The following is a 21,915-nucleotide window of genomic DNA, read 5'->3' as shown; positions in this document are numbered from 1 at the left end:
CCTGTACAATGCACAGAGGTCCAGCACCTTACAGGAACAAAACACACACCTCTTATCTGTTTTTTAATCTGTTTTAATAGACAGTGCTCTTTTTGGACTCAGAACTCTGTTATTGGTGTCTTTCAACCTCCTCAGTGACTCTGTAGGAAAATTGAGACCACTTCTGGTTTGATCATCAGCACTTCACTTGTTTTTCCATCATAACATCTTGGAAATGCATTTAAGGTAAGTTCTTCAAAAGATAGTTGATGTATGGAGGATAAATCTTGGAAACTTGTGGGAAACAAAGGAAAGAAACAGTTGGGTAAATGATGAGCTTAAGTAGAGTAATTCTATGGACTTGGAAAGCTGGAGCATGAATTCTCAAGCCGTGTGGGATATGAACAAGTCAGAAGGTGGTGGTGGTAGTTGTATGTACTTTTCTCTCTCTTTTTTTTGCTCCCAAAGAATAATTTCATTTCTTTTTGTAAAGTAGAGAATTGTGTTCAAGTCTTGGGCAAGCCCCATACAAGCATAGATCCTGCGGCCTTCTATCTGTAAACCATAATCTTCTCAAGTAGCTGGATTAAAGGCAGTAGCTTTAGACAAAAGAGAAGGATAAATCTTGTTAAACCTGTCACTCAGTGGTTATTGGGGTGGGTGCAAGCAAGTTGTTCACTGCACGGTGCAGCAGGTGGCCCAGAGCAAACAGGGAAAGCAGCTCAGGTCTGTTTATTGTTTGAAAGGCAGTAAGCAACTTCTGTCCACAGAGGTGAAGGTAATTCTCCACATGCAGATCGTGTTGAAGTGCTGAATCACCCACACAGCCTCTGCTTGCATCAGGTGACAACACGTTCACAGGGTAAAATTGCTTTCCCTGGGTTGGAAAGCGTGGGACCTACCAGGGCTTACAAGAAGTATGAGTTGTCTTGCCCAAACAATACTAAATTTCAATCTAGTACAGGCCAGTGAAATTTGAATGCAGCCCCAAGTCTCTCCAGCTGTGACTTTATGGTTCTGTGTTAACTATGTAAAGTGGTTAAGCTACAGCAGGCGTTCAGCAACAAAGCTCTCTTTAGCAGTATGTCAGAGAAGGCATTTCTCTTGAGACCCGCTGCCCAAAGGCAGAACAAGGATGTGACTGCAGAGAACAGGCTGCAACTCTTTTGAGCTTTATTTCTCAGAGGTAAGGGCTGGTGAGGTCAGATAGGCTCCCAAGAGCCACGACAAACAGTACCATGAGGACCTGCCAGTTCACCACGTGCTGGATGCTATTGCTTGAGGCCTTGATATAGCTCAGCCTTTGCTGCCTGATAGCAGACAGAGAGACACCTCCAGGACATCAACCAGTCCATCCTTCCTTCCTTGGTAGTGGTTGGGGGCAATAATCCTTCTTGGAGATGTTCCAAGCTTTGGTTTGGAGGTAAAATACAGACATAATGATCCTATGTAATACTCCCGATGAAATTTAAGGGGATATCCTAAATACAATTTAAATATTTGTCATGATTTAATTCATGTCCTGTTTTTCTGTTGTTGAGGCTGGAATTTATCCAGCTCAGCAGAGCTAGCTTAGACTGTGCGTAGACTAAACAAGTGCTTCCTTATATTATGTGGTATTATTTATTCACAGGAAGAGCACTTGAACAGGGCTGAAATCTCGTTTTATCCGTCAAGCATTCTGGAAATGAAAGGGCAGAACCTGCACTATCTCAGTGTGGCAAGAAAAGCCAGCTAATAATGATTAAAATTGAATAATAACATGGCTCCATGCTAAAAAAACAATTTTACTTACCACCTTGTTGTAACTGGAAATCTTCAGTGCACGTGCTCTCTTTGGGACGTTGACTATTTCTGCTTTTGGAGGCTTCAGTCAGCAGTACCAAAGTGCTGACCTGTCTCACACCATACTGGAGGTGTAAATAGAAGAGCATGCGTTCTATGCCTCAGTGCCCTGTGTCAAGACTGTATTGAAGCATAAACTGAGCTTATGCAAAACATTTTTTGTTACCCTCTTTCACTTTTGAGTGACTACAGATTCTACCAAGGTGTGAGAAGGCAATTCTGTCGTTCCTCCCAGCAACCTAAAAAAGGCCACAGGGACACAGAATTGCTGCTCTCTGCCCTTTCTTTTCAGGGTGAAGATACATCCTTCCAGTGTTCTTTAGGTATGCAGGATTGCATACACTCAAGACTTCATAATTTTGCTCCCTCATGCAGCAGTGCATTCAACGTGTCTTTCATTTTGAAAGATCACTTTAATCTCATGGTTTCTGTAAGATCAGTGGAGCAAGAGCACTACTGATCAAATCTTGCAGCGTGGTTGCAATAGCAAGTATCAGGAAGTAACATGCCTTTCTTACCCTGATTGAACACTACTTCCTGCCTACAAAGGGGTAAAGATTCTAAATCCCAAACTTTGTAGTAAGGCTTAGTCCTCACAGGCATCTTGGAGCTACAGGGAGCTCTCTCATTCATTGCAACAGTTCTGGAACAAACTACACCAGCAGTGTTCAGACAGTGTTCTGCCACATACATCTCAGTAGGCTCATGTGAGCATGTCTGAGTATATCACCTGCTTCACAGGCAACTGTAACTAAGAGCATGAATTAGTTTCAGAACTGCTCTGTCAACATCTTTTAAACAGATTCAAATGAAAACTCCTTCCCACTCTTGTGAGAGATATTTCAAAGCAGTATGCAAACCCCCATGGTCCACGGGACACTGATGATCCCTGAAGCAGCTTACAGTGTCACTGCAAGATTATATTACAAATGCTCACGCTCCTAATGAACATCCAGAACTTCCTGAGAAACTGAACACAGAAAGCACGCTGTGTCCAGCAGAAAGCTTGCTGGCCACAGTGACCCAAGAGAGCTGCTGAGTGCCTGCCAAGCATCCAGCATCTTCAAGAGGTGCTAAAAGATCCAGACACTTGCAGTGAAACATCAGTGACTCTTTACATTTGCTGACTGTCAAAGTACTTCAGCTTCTGCGCTTCCAAATCCTTGGAAGAAGTGCGGTCTGTATCATGTTTTAGATTCAGCATCAGCCACGCTAAGAAGTGCAGGAAGTTCTGAGTTCTTTTGCACGCATGCTTGGTGCTCCATCCAGCATCGCTGTAAGGGGCTGAGCTTTGGCAGGAGCCACTGGAACTATGGAAGTGCAGCACACAACCAGCACAGTCATGGAAATCTACTTTCAGGAAGGCCGTTGTGTCAGCTGACATGCTGCTCAGATGGGGGCTTCTCGTCCAGCTTCTGTGCTGATGAACTCCTGGATGGAAACCAACAGCAACTTGTCTGTACATGTCTTGAGCTTCTGGCTCCCAGTTTGAGCCCTGATTTTTGCAGAAGGTTAATCTGCAGCTTGGCTGTATACTTGGCTGTGTCTGTATACTCTTGTGAAACAACAGGACTTGCAATAAGATAATTTTTTTAGATAAAATCAGCCAGGCCATAAAAACGTTCTGTTTGCTGCAACAGCCCTGTTACAAAAATAAAGCATATGAAACATCCAGTCCCTGATATTCTTCTCTCAGTTTTAAATACCAGACAATAGGGAGACACTGCAACCCCCAGGAACTAATATTAATGGGGTCCTTTCAATCCACAGATCAGCACATGAAAGCTCTGACACGCAAGAGGGACAGAAGAACTGCTCTGGCTTTTCTGTCCTGGGTACAAAACAAAGGCTGTTCACATCATACTATTGGCCAAATGACCTCCACGTTACAGCTCAACATTACCCACATGTTTGTTTCTTTTGGGACACAACTGCATGTAGGAGAGCTGAGGAATGCTACAGTACTTTCATCCCTAGAGGCACTGGAAACCCAAAGAGACCAGGTCTCGAGGTCCCCCTTCTAAGGAGGAATTGCTTTATGGGAGAGGTCCAACCAGCAAACTGTGCTCCTTTTCAGCCCCTATCATTCTACAATACCTTCTCAATACAGCCTGCTGTATGTGTAGCTAGTAACTATTTCTGTAAGTACAGACTGTATAAACTGCAGCTAGTAAATACTGTATGACATACAGTTCCTAAAATACCAGACATGACAGGGCTGTAGGGATTCACAATAGATGAGGGCAAGACATGCAGAGGAAGTGCAACAGATCCAACCTGGTACATGATGGGCTGCAAACCAACTCCACAGAGCATGCCCTTCTTCTCCACACAGCCTCTGCTTGGCTTTGCCTTCCCCATATCTGCTGCAGTAGTTGCCTGTATGTTTCAATACTTCAATTAATTACCAGCTTGTCAAGTTCAGGAACTATTTTACCTTACTCAAATAGTTTATTTAAAAATATATATATAATATTCTCCAATTCAGAAAAGGATAGAACTTCCCACAATGTAACATTTTTTTATATATATAAAATATTTATGCATTCAGTGAATGGAAACAGTTTTACTGTATACATTTTTAATGTTGTACTCTACGCAAATCTGCTTGACCTAAAAATATACCGTACTTCTGTAAATCCAAACAAGCAGGGAACAAACACCGTAGCTGTGCGTTGGGTTAAAATACCTAAAGAGAAATGATACGAAAGATTTAGGTCTGGATTTAAGAACTCACAAACAATGTTTTACTTTGCGAGTGCATAAATAGAAGACTGAATACATTCTGGCTCTGTTAAGCTGAACTGCAGTTACAAAATGCAAATATATTTATTCATTTTCAGTATTTCAGTGTTTCCAAGTCCACCATTCATGATAGTGTTAAATAAATCATGGTCCTATCCTTCCAAACATTTCAACACTCTTTAAAAAAACAAAAACAAACAAACAAAATTTTAAAGTGAAATGTCCTCCTTCATTGAAGTGTTAGATCATATTTTAAATTACTGCACTCCCACACAATAGTTTATATATATATATATATTTTAAATATATATATATATTTATATATATAAAGAGACCAAATAGGAGACTACATTTTTTACTGTCAATATGTTGAACATAGCATACTGCAGTTGTATAAAACATGCATTTTCTGGGATAATGATGAACGCATCATGAATGAGTCCACATAAACTCTATTTTTTGTACAACTCCCAAGTAAAAAAAAAAAAAAAAAAATCCAATTAAGTGCCTCTGAGGCCCTTTATTCCCAGCTATCAGTTCTCAAAACACACTACTGGAATATTTATCTATGCCTACAGCTATGTGCTAGAGAACCAGATTTAAAACTTTAAAATACATCTACAGTATGTATTAGTTTTCTTTAAAGTCTGTGACACTTCTTGGGTGTTGTGTTGTGAAATGTAAAAAATAATCACAGATTCTCTTTTTTTTTTTTCTTCCAGAAATAAACACACATCTAGGAGAGTATGCAAAAACAAGGCAAAATGAAGTTTTCATAGCACTTAATGAGGGTTAATATAAGTCAATAACTATATTGAGGTTTGTAAGAAGGGCTGGATGAGCAGTTACATGTATAAACACGTGGTCTAGTAAGTCCATTCTTATCAGACATTGTTTTTGTAACCAACACTTCTCCACCCTCAAAACCAGTCGATATACATTCAAAGTAAGTTGACATTGATATACCTACTAGGTGTAAAAATAGTGCACTATTTTTTCTGCCACAAAGCAAAATTGCATCCTAAGAGCTGGTAAACCTTTTTTTCCTTAAATACAGAGAATGGGCCAAAAAAAACTCGAAAAAAAAATTAAATTAAGGCAATTAGACAGGTAAAACAGGACTGCCCATGATGACGCAGCTGAAACTAGCATATACTTTGAACTAGCTGCTGAACACTGACATGCAGCTTTTGATAGACATGTATGAATGATATAAACTTCAACATTATGGCTTTATACAAGTGCATAGTTGCAACTGCAATAAGTAACGGTATCTGATTAATAAGCATAAAAAAATAAAGTGGAAAGATTTTTAAAACCCTCTTGCAGTATTACAGTACAATATATATACACAGTATAATGGTCACTTCTTACAGATGCAGTCTATATCACTACGATGGATCGTCCTCCTGTTCTCGCAGGCATGCTGGTGGCATCTTCATGAAAGCTGAGAAGTCACTTTCTTCAGTTTAAATACTCATTCCTCTCAATCCTTTTATGAAATGTAGTGTATGTGTCTTGCCGAGAAAGCTTTTGTGGAACAGAATTTGAAAGGTGACCTAACATATCCTTTTGCTATTTACCAGCCATTCCTCGTTTGATCAGTCACTCGGGGGAATACAGGAAAACCCTCAGAGATTAGTAATTTATATTGCAGCAAAAATGTAAACCTCTGATATATATAGCACAATCTCTCAGGAAAATATATATTTTTAATATATTTTGGGATATGTTTCAGTCTTGCTGTAACAGGAAGAAAATTATCACCTTGAGTTGCGCCTGCGTTCATGGAAAGCAGTTAGCTGGAAAAGAAGCAGAAAGTTTGGTCAGTACAGGCAGTGAATGAATGTGTGACAAGAACATACTTCCTCAGAATCCTTCTTTGAGATGACCTTATCAGTAAGCTTGGGAAAAAGTCATTCCTCTGCATTCAACAGCATCATAGTACTTTAGTACAACCTTACGCATTATGAGCCCAAAACAATTAATCCCCCTTGTAACATACGAGGGTAAAGTCCAAGTACATTCACACTGTGTTTTTAAGGTAAGCCATAGGGCAAATTAGATCAAGAACACAGCTGCATCTGTTCTAAAGCAGTCAAAGAAACCGCACCACAGAAGCTGCAAAGCCTGTTTGTTTACATAGTTTTATAACACATTGTTAGGTACCCAAAAAGCACAGCACTGCAAAGGAAAGCCAAGTCAAATTCACTTCATAACACAGGTAGAAAAAGCAAAATGCAGAACTGTGATTTCATGTCTGCTAGCCATGGACACATCAATTCAGGTTAAAAGCTTAAGAAAAAAATTATTTGTAAATAGCAATTGTATTTTAGGTAAATTCCAACTGTTACAACCTCCCTTTTTAGCCTTCAGTAATTGTTTGCAGAGGTTAGCAGCATTAGCACTACAGATGAACTACTACTCTGACAACAAGAGATGCTTTCTTTTGGGGCAGGCAGACATGAATTTTGAACAAAGATCTAAAATTAGAAAAATAAGAACACCGAAAAGGCAAAAACACCATTTTAATGGCTCCTCTAAAAGAATTTGACACCACAAAACAGAATCTCATTTTTACTGTGTAAAATCTCAAAATGAGATCTTGTACTTTTCTCTGCTTTGAGAATCAAAATCCAACATAGCATGCTGTATTCAAAGGCAAACAAATCCATTCCTCACTATTTAGATTTACCCCTTATACTTCTTCAGAAATCAAAAACATCGTCATCATCATCATCATCATCAATATCATCAACATCATCAAATGACCAATCCCAGTCTTTAAATGCCAGATCAAGTAATCTGCAACAGGAGGGTTTGATGTTTAATGTGTGTCACACTCCTACAAGAAGCTTCAAAATTCCATTTATTATCACTATAGCTTTTAAAATAACTGTCTTAACATAGATGGGCTCCTTCCTCTGCCTGCTACGGAGAATGAACATTCAATTGCTGTTCGGGGAGCCACAAATATTGTATTCAAAGGAGATTCATCACAAGTAATTAAATTCTACAGAACACTTACCGTATTGCTTGTTCTCCCCCAAAATTTCAGTAGAAAAGACCAACGCACACATTTCATAAAATTAGCTTCCTGTTTTGCTGCAGTTCTGTTGACCAACACGCAGCTTCATGCTCACCTACCATCCCTTTCAGATCTATGTCTTTTTAATAAAACTGAGTAATCTGGTTGTTGAATAGAACACTGAATAAAAGCGTCACCTGAGCTCACAAATACAGTGGGATTTTGCCATTTATCCTGAATACAGTGAGATCACCCTAGACAGATGTACTGTAGCCTCATTATTTTTAACTTAGGCTATGCCAAAAAAGAGGATGTATCAACTTGTTCTCTATGCATCACTGCCCATGCTCCTACAGAATGGAGAGCATATTATTTCAGCAAATGAGTCATTTCACTTATTTTAGGCACTTATGCTGGGATGGGATGAATCATTGTCTAGAGGCATTCATCTTTCTGCTACTATAGAAGGATTTCAGATGAACATCTGAAGTACTAACTCCTTAATGTACAGGAAATGAAACTCAATCTGGTCATTTTTCCAGTGAACTCAGGATTGAATTCAGGATTACATGCCACCTATATGAGGCAGAGATAGAAACCATACACTAAAGAAAAGCTTTAGGATGTTTTAAATATAACATGCTACAGTGTTTAGTTCAGTTAATTGCATCCTTTAAACAAAGCAGATTTCAGTTTTCAATGGCTTTTCAGCTTTTAAAGTTATTACACTTAAATTAAACTTCCAAACATCAGCCCAGGACCTCTGGGTTTTTTTGCAGTTAGGTCTTGAAAAACTCCAGCACCTCACTTCCAGTACTTCAAGGGAAGTCATAAACAGGAGGGAGAATGACTTTTTACATGGTGTGACTGTGGTAGGACTAGGGGGAACGGGAGATTTAGGTTAGATGTCAGGAGAAAATTCTTTGCTCAGAGGGCGGTGGGGCCCTGGCACAGCTGCCCAGGGAGCTGTGGGTGCCCACAGGCACTCAAGGCCAAGTCGGGTGGGTCCTGGGCAGCCTGAGCTGGTGGGGGGCCAACCCATGGCAGGGGTTGGGTGGGCAGGCAGTGTGGTCCCTTCCAACCCAAGCCATTCTATCATAAGGCTGGAGCCCACCCAGCCCCAATAGCCCTCTCTCTCTCCCTGACTGTCCTCTCTGGGAAAAAGCTTTTGTTTGTCTTCAGCTGGAATCTCTCCACAGGCCTAGTAGGCTTCCCAGAGCCAGCCCTCATCCAGGCTGAGCGAGCCCAGCTTACCAGCCTTCTCTTCACACTACAAGTACTCCAGCCTTGACCATCCTGGTGGTCTCTGCTGGACTTTCCACAGCTGGCAAAAGTCCTCTTTGAAGTATCTGCAGCAGTATCTCACCACATACTAGTGGAGAACAGAGGAGTGAAATCTCTTCCCTCAATTTGTTGCTCACCTCCAGCTTGTCCCCAGCTACTCATTAAGCTGGCAACTAGGTTTTCATTCTCAGTAATCTTCATAATGGAAAATGGAAACCTCATGGAAGCAACAGTCAGATGCTAATTGGTTATAGCACCAACAATGATTTTTAGGTATGTGGTTTCTAATTAAAAGTATTTACATCCATACAGATTTCCACAGGTTTGACAAACCTGCATTAAGGCTAAATGACCTCATAGAATTACAGTTTTCCACTTGTAACTTCTAAGCTGCCAGGTACATTTGAAAAGGCAACTTGAAAATTTTAACTACATCCATAAAATCGTTTACACACCAATGTATCCATCCTCCTCCTTCTCCCACCATCATGAAATATGAAATATACAGACAGAGAATATATGGATAGAATGAAATGAGGAAAAAAAGAATCACCAGCTGAATGGAGGAGGATCACAATAAAAAGAATGGGAAGAGTAGGTACTGTTATGAAGGCATTTAGTAAAAAAAACATCATGAAGATTGAAATAAGAATGGTGTAACAAGAAAATTTTCTTTCTGAGCAATTAAGGATAGCTATGGAAAAAGAATCAGAATTTATTAAATACCTTTTATATGTCAATAATAAGAAACAAAATAATGCTAACCAACCAGAATATGGAAATACAGAAGCATAGTTTTACTTGTCCTCCAGTTTGCCATGAATAATGTTTCATTGATTTGTGCTTCAATCCAATTACTGCTATTTTGGCTAGTTTTACACCAAGAATCCCTTCGGTAATCATTCCCTAAAATGGAACAATTAAATTCTTCACTTTCATGGATAGAATTAAAAAAAAAGTAATCATTTAAAATTCAAATTATAAGGTCAGACTTTCTTTTAAAGTATGTGAAGTAAACAATCAAAGATTTGATAACATGGAAATTAGGAGGAAAGTTATATTGCTTTGAGTCCTTTCACTATGCATTACCACACATTAAATTTTACTGCACTTTTTTTTTAATATCCAAATCTTCCTACATAGAGCTGTTTTGTGATTTCAGTAGCATCACAATACAGTGGAGCATGATTACACTGCATTCCCTATTGTAATTCTGTTGATTCACCCAACCCTGTTTTCAAGCAGCCAGCTGAGATACTGGTGATAGTCTGATCACAGAAACAAGACCAAAACGTCACTCCCAAGTTATCTCTCAAAGGTGCAAAGGTGAAAAACAATAACAACAATAAAAAATAAGCCTTTGTTGAACTGGCCATTGCTGCTGTTATATGGCAACAAAGAAAAGAAAGGCGGATAGATAGAAATTTACACAGGGTGTCAAAAACTGGAGATTAATACAACCAAGTAATAACTTCATAACCTTTACTGTTCTTTCCTCTTTAATAAACCCAGCAGTATTCTAGGCGATGAAAACAGCACACTGAAAAATCCAGAATACTGTGCAGAATACTGTGCAATCACTTAAATGCTACCTGCTAAATGTTATCACTTCTATGGCTACAGCATAGGATTTTGCTCCTTAAAACTAATCCAATAATAGAACTCTGTTTTTTATAGACATTTATTTCCCACATGAGAGCAACGTGACAGTAAGACTGCTCTTTTAGGAAACATGAGACGGGAGCATGAGTATTTCTGGGCTGGGTAAAGAGCTGAAACCAACTCTCCCACCCTTTGGCAAGTGTTTTAGCTATTTGACCAAATGGTGACCATCACTTCATGTCTACTTGCTCTCTTTCAAAAAGAATGATTGACACTCAGATGGATGTCTACCAGTGCAGAATATGGCACCACACTGTGAAACCTGCATGGGCATAGATGCAAAAGAGAGATTCATCTGAATAACCTTGTGCTGTATGTGTTGAAGAGCACTCTATGCTCCCTTTCTACTTTCTCCTTTTTATTGGGATAACACAAATTCAATCTTACAAACAACTCTTCCTATATATGACTCTGTAAGCAGAGTTAGACATAGATACATTTGGTCAGATGAATCACACTCTAACACAAAAATCCTCAGTGATGTTTCTAACATTAGAGTGGGGCAGGAATTCAAACACATTCCTCCAAACCACCCAGCAAGAAAGAAAAGACATGCATTCTTTTGCTATGCGTAAGCTCTTCTAGATTGCCTTTTGAAGGCACCCAGTTCTCTCCAAGGTTCATTAGAATGACAAGTACTTAATGTCATAGCTTAACTTTTAATCAGGTACAGTTTTGTTTCCTTAAAAACCTCACAACCCTCTTAATGACTCTTGACATATCTAAGCTTCATATTCCCTACCAGCTTCTAGTTCACAGAAACAGTAGTAACATATGTTATCAGTAATGGTAGGTTAAATAACAGATAGTGCAATGTCCTTTGAACGAGTAAACAAACATAATGATGGTTCTTATTACTTACATGAGGTTTACAGAAGATGACATACTAGATTACATATCAGTGGTTGCCAACATTGTTGTCAACTACTGATATCAACATATATCACATTAATTGCAGTAAAATGTTTTGAACAATAAAATACATAGCAGCTCTCGTGTTACCTTGGTTTGTTTGGAGGAAGCTGTCGACTTGGTCGTCTGATGGACTGGTTTGGCTGTACCTTCATAGAAGTTCTGGGAGAAGATCTAGCAAAGGGGTCTGGTGCTGGAGGTTTCTTGGGTATTTTTTTCACCAGTCGGCTCACCCATTTTTGCTGTTCTTCTGTAGAATTAGCTAACAGTAGTAGATTCTTCGCCGTTGAAATATCATAATACACTGTAGTAAGAGTTTTTCAAATAAAAATTAATAATAATTGTTATTTTTCTTAACATGTCCCCTACATAAAAAATTTCACTAAATATCATCCATTTCCTAAAACTCACTATTGCTTCACTCAGCAATGCTGCACAACAGTGTGAGCAGTCTTACAACTATGCTCTACCTGTGTGATGCTGACAACACAGCAGGTATGAAGCCATCCACCCACATGGCATTCACGCATAACAGTGAGCTGATCCTCTTGTAGACACCTTCAGAAAATTTTACATACCCACTGAAGAAAAACCTACCTCTTGAAGTTTAGTTGGTGTCACAGATAGGACCCTGTGATTCATTAGCATGCCTTGTGACTCCAGCAACTATACACATACTCAAATATCTGCTAATTACCTTTGCAAGGTGCTATAATCTCTTCTTTTTTATCCATATGATCTTTGTGACATTTGATATGGCAACGGCGACATTCCAGAGCAGGAGGAGGTTTAAACATATGCCAAAGAGGCTTCATACAAGCTTCACAATTGGTTGGAAAGTGATAAAGAGTAGGTATAAACTCATGTCCTTTGTGACAAATATAATTTGACTTCTCTCCCATAGGCTCCACAGGAAATTCCTGCTCCTTTTTGCTCTCTCCTTCGTTAGCATATAGAATCTAGAATTAAAGCATAATAATCTCAGAACTCCTTTATTACAAAAACATATTCAGAATAATTCCTGAATTAGAAAAACCAAAGAATAACACTGGAATAAATATTTTCAACAACTTTGAAGTAAAAGCTTCACTTAGACAAAGTTAGGGGAATATGTTTCAAAATATGGTATGTGATGTATGTTACACTATAAACATTAATTTATTATTGAATACCTGGAATATCCTTGGAATTTCCTTGGCATCTGCTCTGTACACATCAGTTTGGGTGACTGGTCGGACATGGAATAGTTTGCTGTAAGAAATTGTTTCAATAAAGACAAAAATTAATGTCATCAATATACAAGCAATAATCCTGTCTTTCAGTCCTGCACACGGATTTCCAAGCCCTAAATAAACACAAGTCACAAATATACAGCTGTATTTATGAAAAAAAAATGATAGCAATGAAAAGCTGACTTCAGTGATTGCTGGGAGCTTTCTAACACAATCCTCTGTTCAGACTCCAGCCTTCAAATAGCCAAAATCTGTATTTGTTAAGGAAATAAATTAATTATATAACCCACCTATAAGCATGCATTGTAGTGAAAATGTACAAACACTGAAAACTATAGCCTCTCAGCTACAGATTTCTTAACATTTCTTGCTACAGTGTGTGTGAGATATGTCTAGCTGAGCTAGTGAAAACACTTCCCTTATGCCAGTTGAGCGCTCTGTGTTGGCTAACAAACATCTAAACAGAGCTAAGTGCAAAAGTACACTCCAACTGGCACTGTGATACCAGACCACATCTTTCTAAAAGGCCTTTCTGACAAAGTCCACCTGCAAACCAGAGGAAGCAATCTTGTGTGCTAATACTCACTCTATGTCTAATACCATATAGGGATTGGATTGCTCTTTATCTTGTTCGCTGTCGTAGAACAGGATCTTCTTACTGCTTACAATTACATACTGTTAGGAGGCAGAAAAGAATAAAACATACATTATAATCCAACTGATCACATCAAAGATGTGACAGAAATATTTTTCTACAGTTTCATTGAATGGTAGCTAAAAGCATCATAGTAGTACTGTATCTTGACTCCATACTTTGTCAGTAAATTAACTGCACTTTGAAATTTTACTACCTGATGCATTAGTTTACATTGTCATATTAGTTGGTACTTAAACAAATGTAAGCATCTGTGAGGAGATCAAAATGAAAGTAAGAGAGAGATTAACTCAAAAATTTTTAGTTTCTAATTTACAGATTTAATTTTCTCTCAGAGCAGCAGCAATTATCATCTTAGGATGCCTATTTTACATGTGCAGCTCACAACTAATAGGCATCACACTCACAAAGTTCAGAAAATCAGGTACCCCTAAGAACTCAAATTTCTAGAACTTTATCCAGAATGAACAGTTTGACTGAGCAAACTGATATAAAGGGCATCAGTTTCTCTTTGGGCAAAGACCACCAAAGAGGCTACTGAAAAGCAATCAGCAAGTGAGGGTTGCACAGAGCAGATGCACAGCCATTAGTTTTCTCTCTTAAACAAGGAATTTGTGAAAAGCATGTTTCCAGTCTATAATGAGTTCTAGCTACATGATGCTGTTGAGAACATACAAATGTCTGAAGTCTGTAAGCAGCTGTTTTCAGCTCTGGTAGGACAAAAAAAAAAAGCCTTAACAGAATTATATGTTCAGAGAATGGCTTAGGTTGGAAAGGACTTCTGAAGTTCATCTGGTCCAACTTCTGTAACCCTCAGACATAGCTACATATAAGCTACTATACTTTTTATACTTTTATACTATACACTTAAGTAATTACAAGAATACGTATTGAAGAAAGTGCTGAAAATCTGCAGCGAAAATAAAATCCAAACTACACATGAAACAATAAGAGATTGCAAAAAGAAAATTGTTGTATTATTATTGTTTACCTTTTTAACCCAACCAAATTTTTTAGTGTTATTTCGAACAGGTAGCGATAACCAGCCTTCCAATCTTGATTCTGGAAGAACAAAACAAAACAAAACAAAACATACAGTGAAGAACATAAGTATTTGCAAAACATTCTTTTTGAGCCTACTGTGCATTTAAAAATATGCACTGAAGATCAATAAAAAAGTAACAGAGCAAAGCTGAGAACATATAACATCTGGCAGAGTTTATCACAGTAAATTTTCAGAAATCAATTAGTGTATTCCCCCATACAGCAACAACAAACACTGTGATTACAATAAACTAGTAGGTAAGAGGAAGAAGGGGAAGAGCAAACTTGCAGTGATACCACACACATTCCCTTAATCATTATTACTGTTATTTCTAAAGACTTTTAAAAAAGTCTATCAACCTTTAAGACTTAGAAGAATGTTTCTAAAGATATTAGTAGACCACGCAACATCCAATTATATATAAAAGACAAAACAGAGCAAAGTACCACCACCAATAAGCCTATAAATAAACCTCTCTACTCGGGGTAAAATTTCAGAAGTTTTATATTCTAATTCATATCTTTTTTTTTGCACTATGAATTTCTCCATATTTCTAATTGTGCCTAAATCTCCTAGAATTTCTATTCCAGAGTAAGTAATTTTTGGCTAAGCCCTAGTCCTTGCCTAAATTCAACTGCCCTTTCTTGTGATATTTAATGCTACACCATTGCACCAGTCAAATGCCCCATCCCTGGAGGCATTCAAGGCCAGGCTGGATGTGGCTCTGGGCAGCCTTGTGTGGTGCCTGGTGACCCTGCACATAGCATCTAGTTGAAACTAGATGATCACTGTGGAACTTTTCAATCCAGGCCATTCTGTGATTCTATATTCTATGATACGATATGATTCTATGACATCTATCTACAGCATTAACTCCTCAACTGTTGTTTGATGTACACATTTCAGTAGTAACCCAAAGCCTGCCAGGATCAAACTTCCCATGCGCTCAGTGACACGCAGTATCTTGTAGTCTTAGACACTATTTTTCACAGTACCCCTACATATAGCAGTTTCTATCCAGTGTGGGAAGGAATTTTCCCCTTCCCTCTCTGAGTTAAAAATTCTGAAGCCATTAACATTGACAACCATTATACCGTTAAAGGACATGCCCTGCAACTGCAAAAGCTATTTTCTTTCTCAAGAGAGGGCACTGGCAGACTTGTGCCCACATTTAATGTAGGTTAACAAACAAAGATTAAGGTATTCGTAGAATTTCTGTTATGCCTACAGAGACTTGAAGAATATTCCAACATTTTCCCAGTATGTTTGTAAGCATCAGGAAGAAATAAAACCCCACAACATCCTATCTCCAGTCTGCTGTTAGAAAATAGCCCTAGTTTAGACATGATTGTACTTTAGAACAAAATAAAACCATGCACATACCACAGCAACAGCTAACAAGGAAATATTATATAAATACTTAGTGATTCTTTTAGCAGAGAATGAAATAAGCAGAAGACAGGCATTATGCTTTACTCCAGTTTGAGGAAATAATGTCAGTACTCCAAAACAAGTTTTGCCTTTGATTGAAAGACATTCACAACTTAGAAGTGCCCCATGTAAAATACAGAAATATGAATGTAATTAGAAAATCCCATCTCTGACATTAACACTAGGCAGAAATGTTACTCAAGACAGTGCAGTCATATGGAAAGGGCACAGAACTAATGAAACAAAGTTCTGTTTTACCAGAGCTGTATAATTTCATTATATTCTTTATGCATCAGGAAAAACAAATTTAAATAAATTTTATTTTCCTTACAAAAAAAAAATTGAATGTAAGATTCAATGCAAGGAACAAAAAAAGTTAACATTCAGAAGATTGAATTTCTATGACCAAGCAATGTACATTTAGAGTGTGAGGGCTGACATATCTCAACACTTCAGTGAAACACAAAGATTTGACTTTCTGGTATCCTAGGGTCATGCAGATAGCTGAAGATAGTGGGCATAGTCTTCCTCAAGATCAAGACAATAAGGATTTATACAATGCTTTAATAAGAATAGGGGTTTATAAATGGCAATGAGCATCTATAAACATTTAGATAAAACAAGCCAATTACTTCATGTAAATTTTTCATGTAATTACTTTGCTTACTGCCATTTTTTTGAAAGTCATGTATTAGTAAATGTTAGTTTTGAAATAGAAAAAAAGGAGCAATAAAGACAACACCGAGCATGTCTCAGGGATGTCACCTGTGCTATCAACTTCTGTAGGGCTGTGAGAACAAGACAAAGGTTCTTCTTCTGAGTCAGAATCAGAATCGAGAAGCATGCGAGAACTGGAAGGCTTAGTGGCAATACTGACAGAGGTGGAAGAGTGCTTGTAGGTAAAAGACATGGATTCCATAGTGTGGGACTGAGTGATATGGACTGAACATAAAGAATAAAGGAGGAAAAAGGTAGAAAAGAAGTCAAAACAGTGTCCCTAAAAAGAGTGTTAGTTTTACATTTAATCACATAATAATTGCAAATAGACCAGTATAATAAGATGAAAAAAGGATTAGTTTCAATGTCAGACAATACTGTTTTTTAAAGAAACATCTTTAAATAAATTTAAGAATGAAGTATGATGACTGATAGAAGTAGTTAGTGCATGGATAGTGAACTCTATCAAAGCATTGGTCAGTGATAGAAACACATTAAGATAAAAAGCCCAGATATATCAAATACTTCAGTTTCCATGGTAAAACAGATAAAAAACCCAATTCAAATAGGAATATTAATATGAATAACATACCAGGGAATCCATCGTCTGCCTCAGCATCTCCAGGCCCGCTGCCTATGCTGCTGTTGTCTAGACCAATGTGTAATGACTGTAGTTGTGACCGAAGCTGTTCAATGTCACTGTCTTTGCTGTCCAGAGTCATCTGGAGCTCAATTCGTATCTGACTCTCTTCTGCTATTTGCTGTAAGGATAAAAATAAAGGTTTCCTATTGTCATGATACTCTGCTTCTCAAAGAAAATTTGAACTTAAAATTATGGAGGTTTTGCAGTCAGTCTCAATACATGTGCTGCATCTTTCTTTCGATTGAGGAAATTCAGGAATAGAGACTGTATACACTACCTTACAAGACCGAACGATTTCACTAAGCATTACAGAAAATGGTATCAATGTTTACACTTGTTAAGAGGATCTTACTGCCTGCATTTCATTGATTTCTTTCTGATACTTGATCATCATTTGTGTTAACTTCTCTCGTTCAGATTTCAGTTCCATATGCAGTTTCCTATTTTCCTTCTCCTTCCGCCGTACATCGGTGTCAGCTCCACGTTTGACTGGACCCTTCCGATTCATGATCTCAGCCAATTTATTCACAGCCTTCCCATGAGGGAAACAGAAGCAAAAAACAAACAAATAAATACAGAGCTATGCTGCAGAGAAATAGTCTTCTCCACTACCTGTGATCAAGCATTTTTAATCTGTGAACTAAGATCTCTGCATATCTGGTAGTAGAAAGTTACTTGCATTAATCAAAACTGAATAAAGGTAATGCTGCCATTTTCACTTTAAACAAATGTTTCTTTAGAAGACTTCTACTCATTTAAATGCTCTTCAGTTTCAATTAGCTAGTGGATGAAAATGCCACTTACTGTTAAAAACATCTGATATGAAAATCAGAATTAACATTTTATGGTAATTACAGAAGAACCTAAATCAAGTGAAAAATTCATTTGACTGAAATCAAGACTTATGTTTTTGGACTGCATGAAGATTAGGACTTTCTCTGCAATAATAGAAGAGGATGCAATTTCACTACTTAGCAGAGGCAAAAAAAGAAAAATTTGACATATTTTACTTTATCAGGAAAAGAATGAAGTGCTACGTTTTTTAGTAAAAATATGAACACTTCATTATTAAATCATCGACACATTTCTTTGGATATATTTGCTTACCTGGGTTTTCAGTGTTCTTTCATTCAACAGTTGTTTTTCAAACTGTGCTTTAATATTTCCTATATTTGCTTCTTCTTCTTTTAACTTCGCAATTTCTGTAACACGGTAATTTAAACAAACAAACACAAAGATATAAATGAAAGCACATTACAAAATAAAATAGAATTTTTAGAACCAAACTATAGGCATAACGAATTGTATTTGGTTCTGAGAATACATACGTTCTTGTTCCTCCTTCAGTTTATTGTTTAGTTCTTCTTTCTCATTAGCAAGATTAGCCACGTCGCTTGTAAGTGTTCTATTTGCTTCCTCCAACTACAAACAAAAAGTACATGTGACCATATATCTAAAAATCAATGACATATGAAAACACTACAGCACAGAAGGAGATGCTTCAGACAGAAACCAGAACAAGTGTAAGATGACTAGCACAGGGGCACAGAAGAGATACAGGGAAGAAACAGGGTACAAGATACATATATATATATATATATATATTTATATTTAACTAGTTAATTCAAAGAAAATAAATAGTTAAGTGTGTAACATATTTAAGTATGCTAAACTACAATGGATAACTCAAACTGCAAATGAAACTCATGCTCACGTACACCCCTACCAAAATAATGATGTATATTACTCACAGAGGCTATGGTGGCATCCTTCTCAGTAAGCTCCTGTTTATGCCGAGCCATCATTTCTTTAATCTCCAGTTCTTTCATAATCTTCTCTTTTTCCAAATCAGAGTACTGTTCTTCAGCAATGGAACGTGCAAGTTGTTCTGAATCTGCTTTTGTCAAAGTGATTTCTAGCTGTGCTGCCAAGGAATCTCTGCAAATTATTGATACGTACTGTTAACTCAAAAAATGGGAGGTTACTTAAAACAAAACAAACAACAAAGCAAAATAAAATAAACCACCAAACCCCACCTGAACAAAAATAAGAGAAAGCTACCCTGATCTATATGTTAACAGTACAAGCAGTACCTCTCATCCTGTAACTCTTGTATCTTTTGCTGCATCTCTTTACAAAGTTTGGTCTTTTCCTCACATTCTTCTTTAAGTTCTCGAACTTGTGTCTTATACAGGGTCTAGAATTTGAAGTAGGAAAGAAAAGGATGTGACTTACATAACCTAGCTCGAAGGCACACAAAAATTGATACAAGAGGACATGGTATGCTGTTCTTTAACCATATGCTCAGTTCAAGCATAACTATCCAAAGCTTCCTCTACATTTAAGTGAAGGTCATTGAATGTAATAATGATTCCCAAATATTATTTGCTTTATTTTTTTGTTGTTGCTATTTTCTTGGTGTTCCCTTGTTTTTTCAAACAACAACAAAATAAACTCACTCTCCTCCCCCCCCCAAAAAAAATTCCTGTGTATTTGGATCAGGTAGATGAATGAAATCTAATTTATACATTTGTAAGCATACTGTATAAAACTGGCAAACTGAATTTTCTTTTCTCTATTTTAAAATAGAAACAGAAATAGATTAGGTAGAGCTTGGATTTTAACCATACAATTGCACTGTAACAACATGAGAGCCCAAGAGGAAAAAGACAAAAGAGGAAGAGAAAAATAGGTCAGGGAATACAAACCTCGAGCTATACAGGAAATTAAAGAAAAATTACACTGCTCTGTATGCTAAGAATGGCTGATTGACAGATAACTGCCAGTGGATTTAGTGCAAGGCTTTCATGACAAAGTCTCTCAGGATTCTCTCTCTGGTCCATCCAGAGCAGTCAGCTGACCTGAACCTTCCTTTTTTTCCTCTCCTTTGACATGTGCAGTTTTTGACCAGCTACTCATCCTCCTTACTGATATAAAGACCACAGTAAAAGCGTGAGTTTCCTTCAATTCTCAAGCAAGACCCTTGGCCTTTTCTTTTAGTATGACTGGCTGTGCACTATTAATTTAAGTTAACCTTTATATGTTAGTGATTATTTCTAACAATCCCTAGTTGTTGTGCCTATTACACTGAAGCAAAATCTCTCAATGGATCTTTGCAAAGTTTGGTTATTATCCAATAACTTTCTTCTAAGCCTTAAATGCATGTGTTTGGTAATGCCATATGATTGTTTCAATACAGCTTCAATGCTGCCTGGACCAGATGCTGAATGCAAAAGTCTTGAAACGTCCAGAAAATTATTTGCATTATGGAATGAGCTGCTCAACTTCTTCCTTCCCTTAACCTGTGCTTGGGATGCCCTTCCAAAGCTGGTCCATTTCTTAATATGAACTCTTTCGTTCCGCTTAGAGATCAAGAGCAAGGAGTGGTAACAGGGCTGCAGTCAAGAATGAAGGCAGACCCAGGAAAAAGAATTAACTTTGAATTAGAAGGATGAAGTGCTTCATGGCTGAGAGAAAGAGAAAAGGTAACGTTATATCTAATGAACAGACTGGTATAAAAGTAATGAAGCGTAATACATACTGAGAAATACTGCTCAGCTTCAAGTTGGTCTTGAAGCTCTTTCATTTGTCCATCTGCATCTTGACGTTCCCTAGAAAGTAATAAAATACATTAAAGAAAAGATATGAAGATTCCAAACAAGAAAATGTTTGGATGCAAGAAATGGCTGCATTCACATTCTTTATATTCTGCAGTTCAACCTGAGTCTTTGTCAGTTTAATACAGTTAGCATACTAGCTACAACAGTGTCACTGATAAAGCAAACAGCCACTGATAGAATGTTATTTCCATGTAAAACACCACTGATCTGACAGATTGTTTTGGGTTTTGCTAGAGAAGAGTCTCTGAGAACTTCTTTGTCAGGAATCACTTCTTGAATTCACCTATTAAAATAACTCAGAAAGTCACTCAGTCACATAAAAAAAAAGATCAGCAAGGTAGCAGAAAAGATTTCCACCATTATTTTGTTATGGCAGTTGCCACATTCAGCTTTCTGTGTGATTAACTGCATCTTGCTTGAAGAAAAGATGAATCAAAACATAAGCTTTCAGAAGTCATAGAAGACCAAAGCCTAAGTTACACATGATCTACACACTCAATTTGTTTTTTTTTTTTTTTTTTTTTTTTCTGTCACAGGAATGTTGCTGGTGTAATTTTTTAAATAGTTATTATTTAAATAGTCAAATTATTCACTGTAAGAACCTGAAGAATTGCTAGGACAACACAATTCCTGTCTTAACTCCTCCAATTATTCTGAACTCCTCCAATTATTCTGTTCTCCCCACCCCCCATTTTCTTTTACACTTTCTTCTCTTATTTTAGGTTTTCAGCACAAATCTTGAAGATCAATGGCTTTTACGAAAACTACAAATCAACAATATTTCAAAAAAAGTAAAATAGAGCAACTCTGCTCACTTGCGGAGTTCATTATTTTGTTTCTCCAGACTTAATTTGATTTCCTGAAGATGGTTATTCTCCTGTTTTAGCTGCTTCTCTGACATTTTTAAGGTGTTGACCTGTTGTGTTTGCATCTTGAGGTCATTTTGAGTGAGACAACGCTTTTGTGTTTCTTGCTCTATTTTTAAAGTCAGGTTTTTAACCTACAAAATAAGCAGAAACCTGAGGGTTAATAATCTACACAGGGAAGTAACATGCAAACAGTGTTTCTTATTGACACTTCCTATATAATTTGCTCCAAATCTAATGCCTCCTATTTA

At 37.4% G+C, this 21,915-nt stretch overlaps 1 protein-coding gene across 2 annotated transcripts in view; it reads right to left on the bottom strand.

Moving 5' to 3' along the window:
- Positions 1–55: 55 nt before the first annotated feature.
- Positions 56–21,915, bottom strand: part of ROCK2 (Rho associated coiled-coil containing protein kinase 2) — a 97,575-nt gene continuing 75,715 nt past the window's right edge. Inside the window, exons 19-33 of one of the 2 annotated variants that reach the window (XR_006170295.1) lie at positions 21,614–21,798; positions 20,720–20,789; positions 19,272–19,375; positions 18,930–19,116; positions 18,507–18,600; positions 18,286–18,380; positions 17,531–17,710; positions 17,128–17,296; positions 14,334–14,404; positions 13,274–13,362; positions 12,628–12,706; positions 12,153–12,414; positions 11,546–11,759; positions 1,775–6,371; positions 56–578 (exon numbers count right to left, since the gene is read on the bottom strand). Coding sequence is in view for 1 of the 2 variants with exons in the window: in XM_042826919.1 (XP_042682853.1) it covers positions 7,278–7,374; positions 11,546–11,759; positions 12,153–12,414; positions 12,628–12,706; positions 13,274–13,362; positions 14,334–14,404; positions 17,128–17,296; positions 17,531–17,710; positions 18,286–18,380; positions 18,507–18,600; positions 18,930–19,116; positions 19,272–19,375; positions 20,720–20,789; positions 21,614–21,798 (1,896 nt within the window). In the remaining variant the exon portion in view is untranslated. The other variant, XM_042826919.1, reaches the window with a different exon arrangement.

The sequence above is a fragment of the Centrocercus urophasianus genome, unplaced genomic scaffold (genome assembly GCF_019232065.1).
Source record: "Centrocercus urophasianus isolate 14NV4802_14NV808 unplaced genomic scaffold, USGS_Curo_1.0 seq_10, whole genome shotgun sequence".
NCBI classification, from domain to species: Eukaryota; Metazoa; Chordata; class Aves; order Galliformes; family Phasianidae; genus Centrocercus; species Centrocercus urophasianus.
This window is presented reverse-complemented; position numbering and strand designations above follow the sequence as displayed.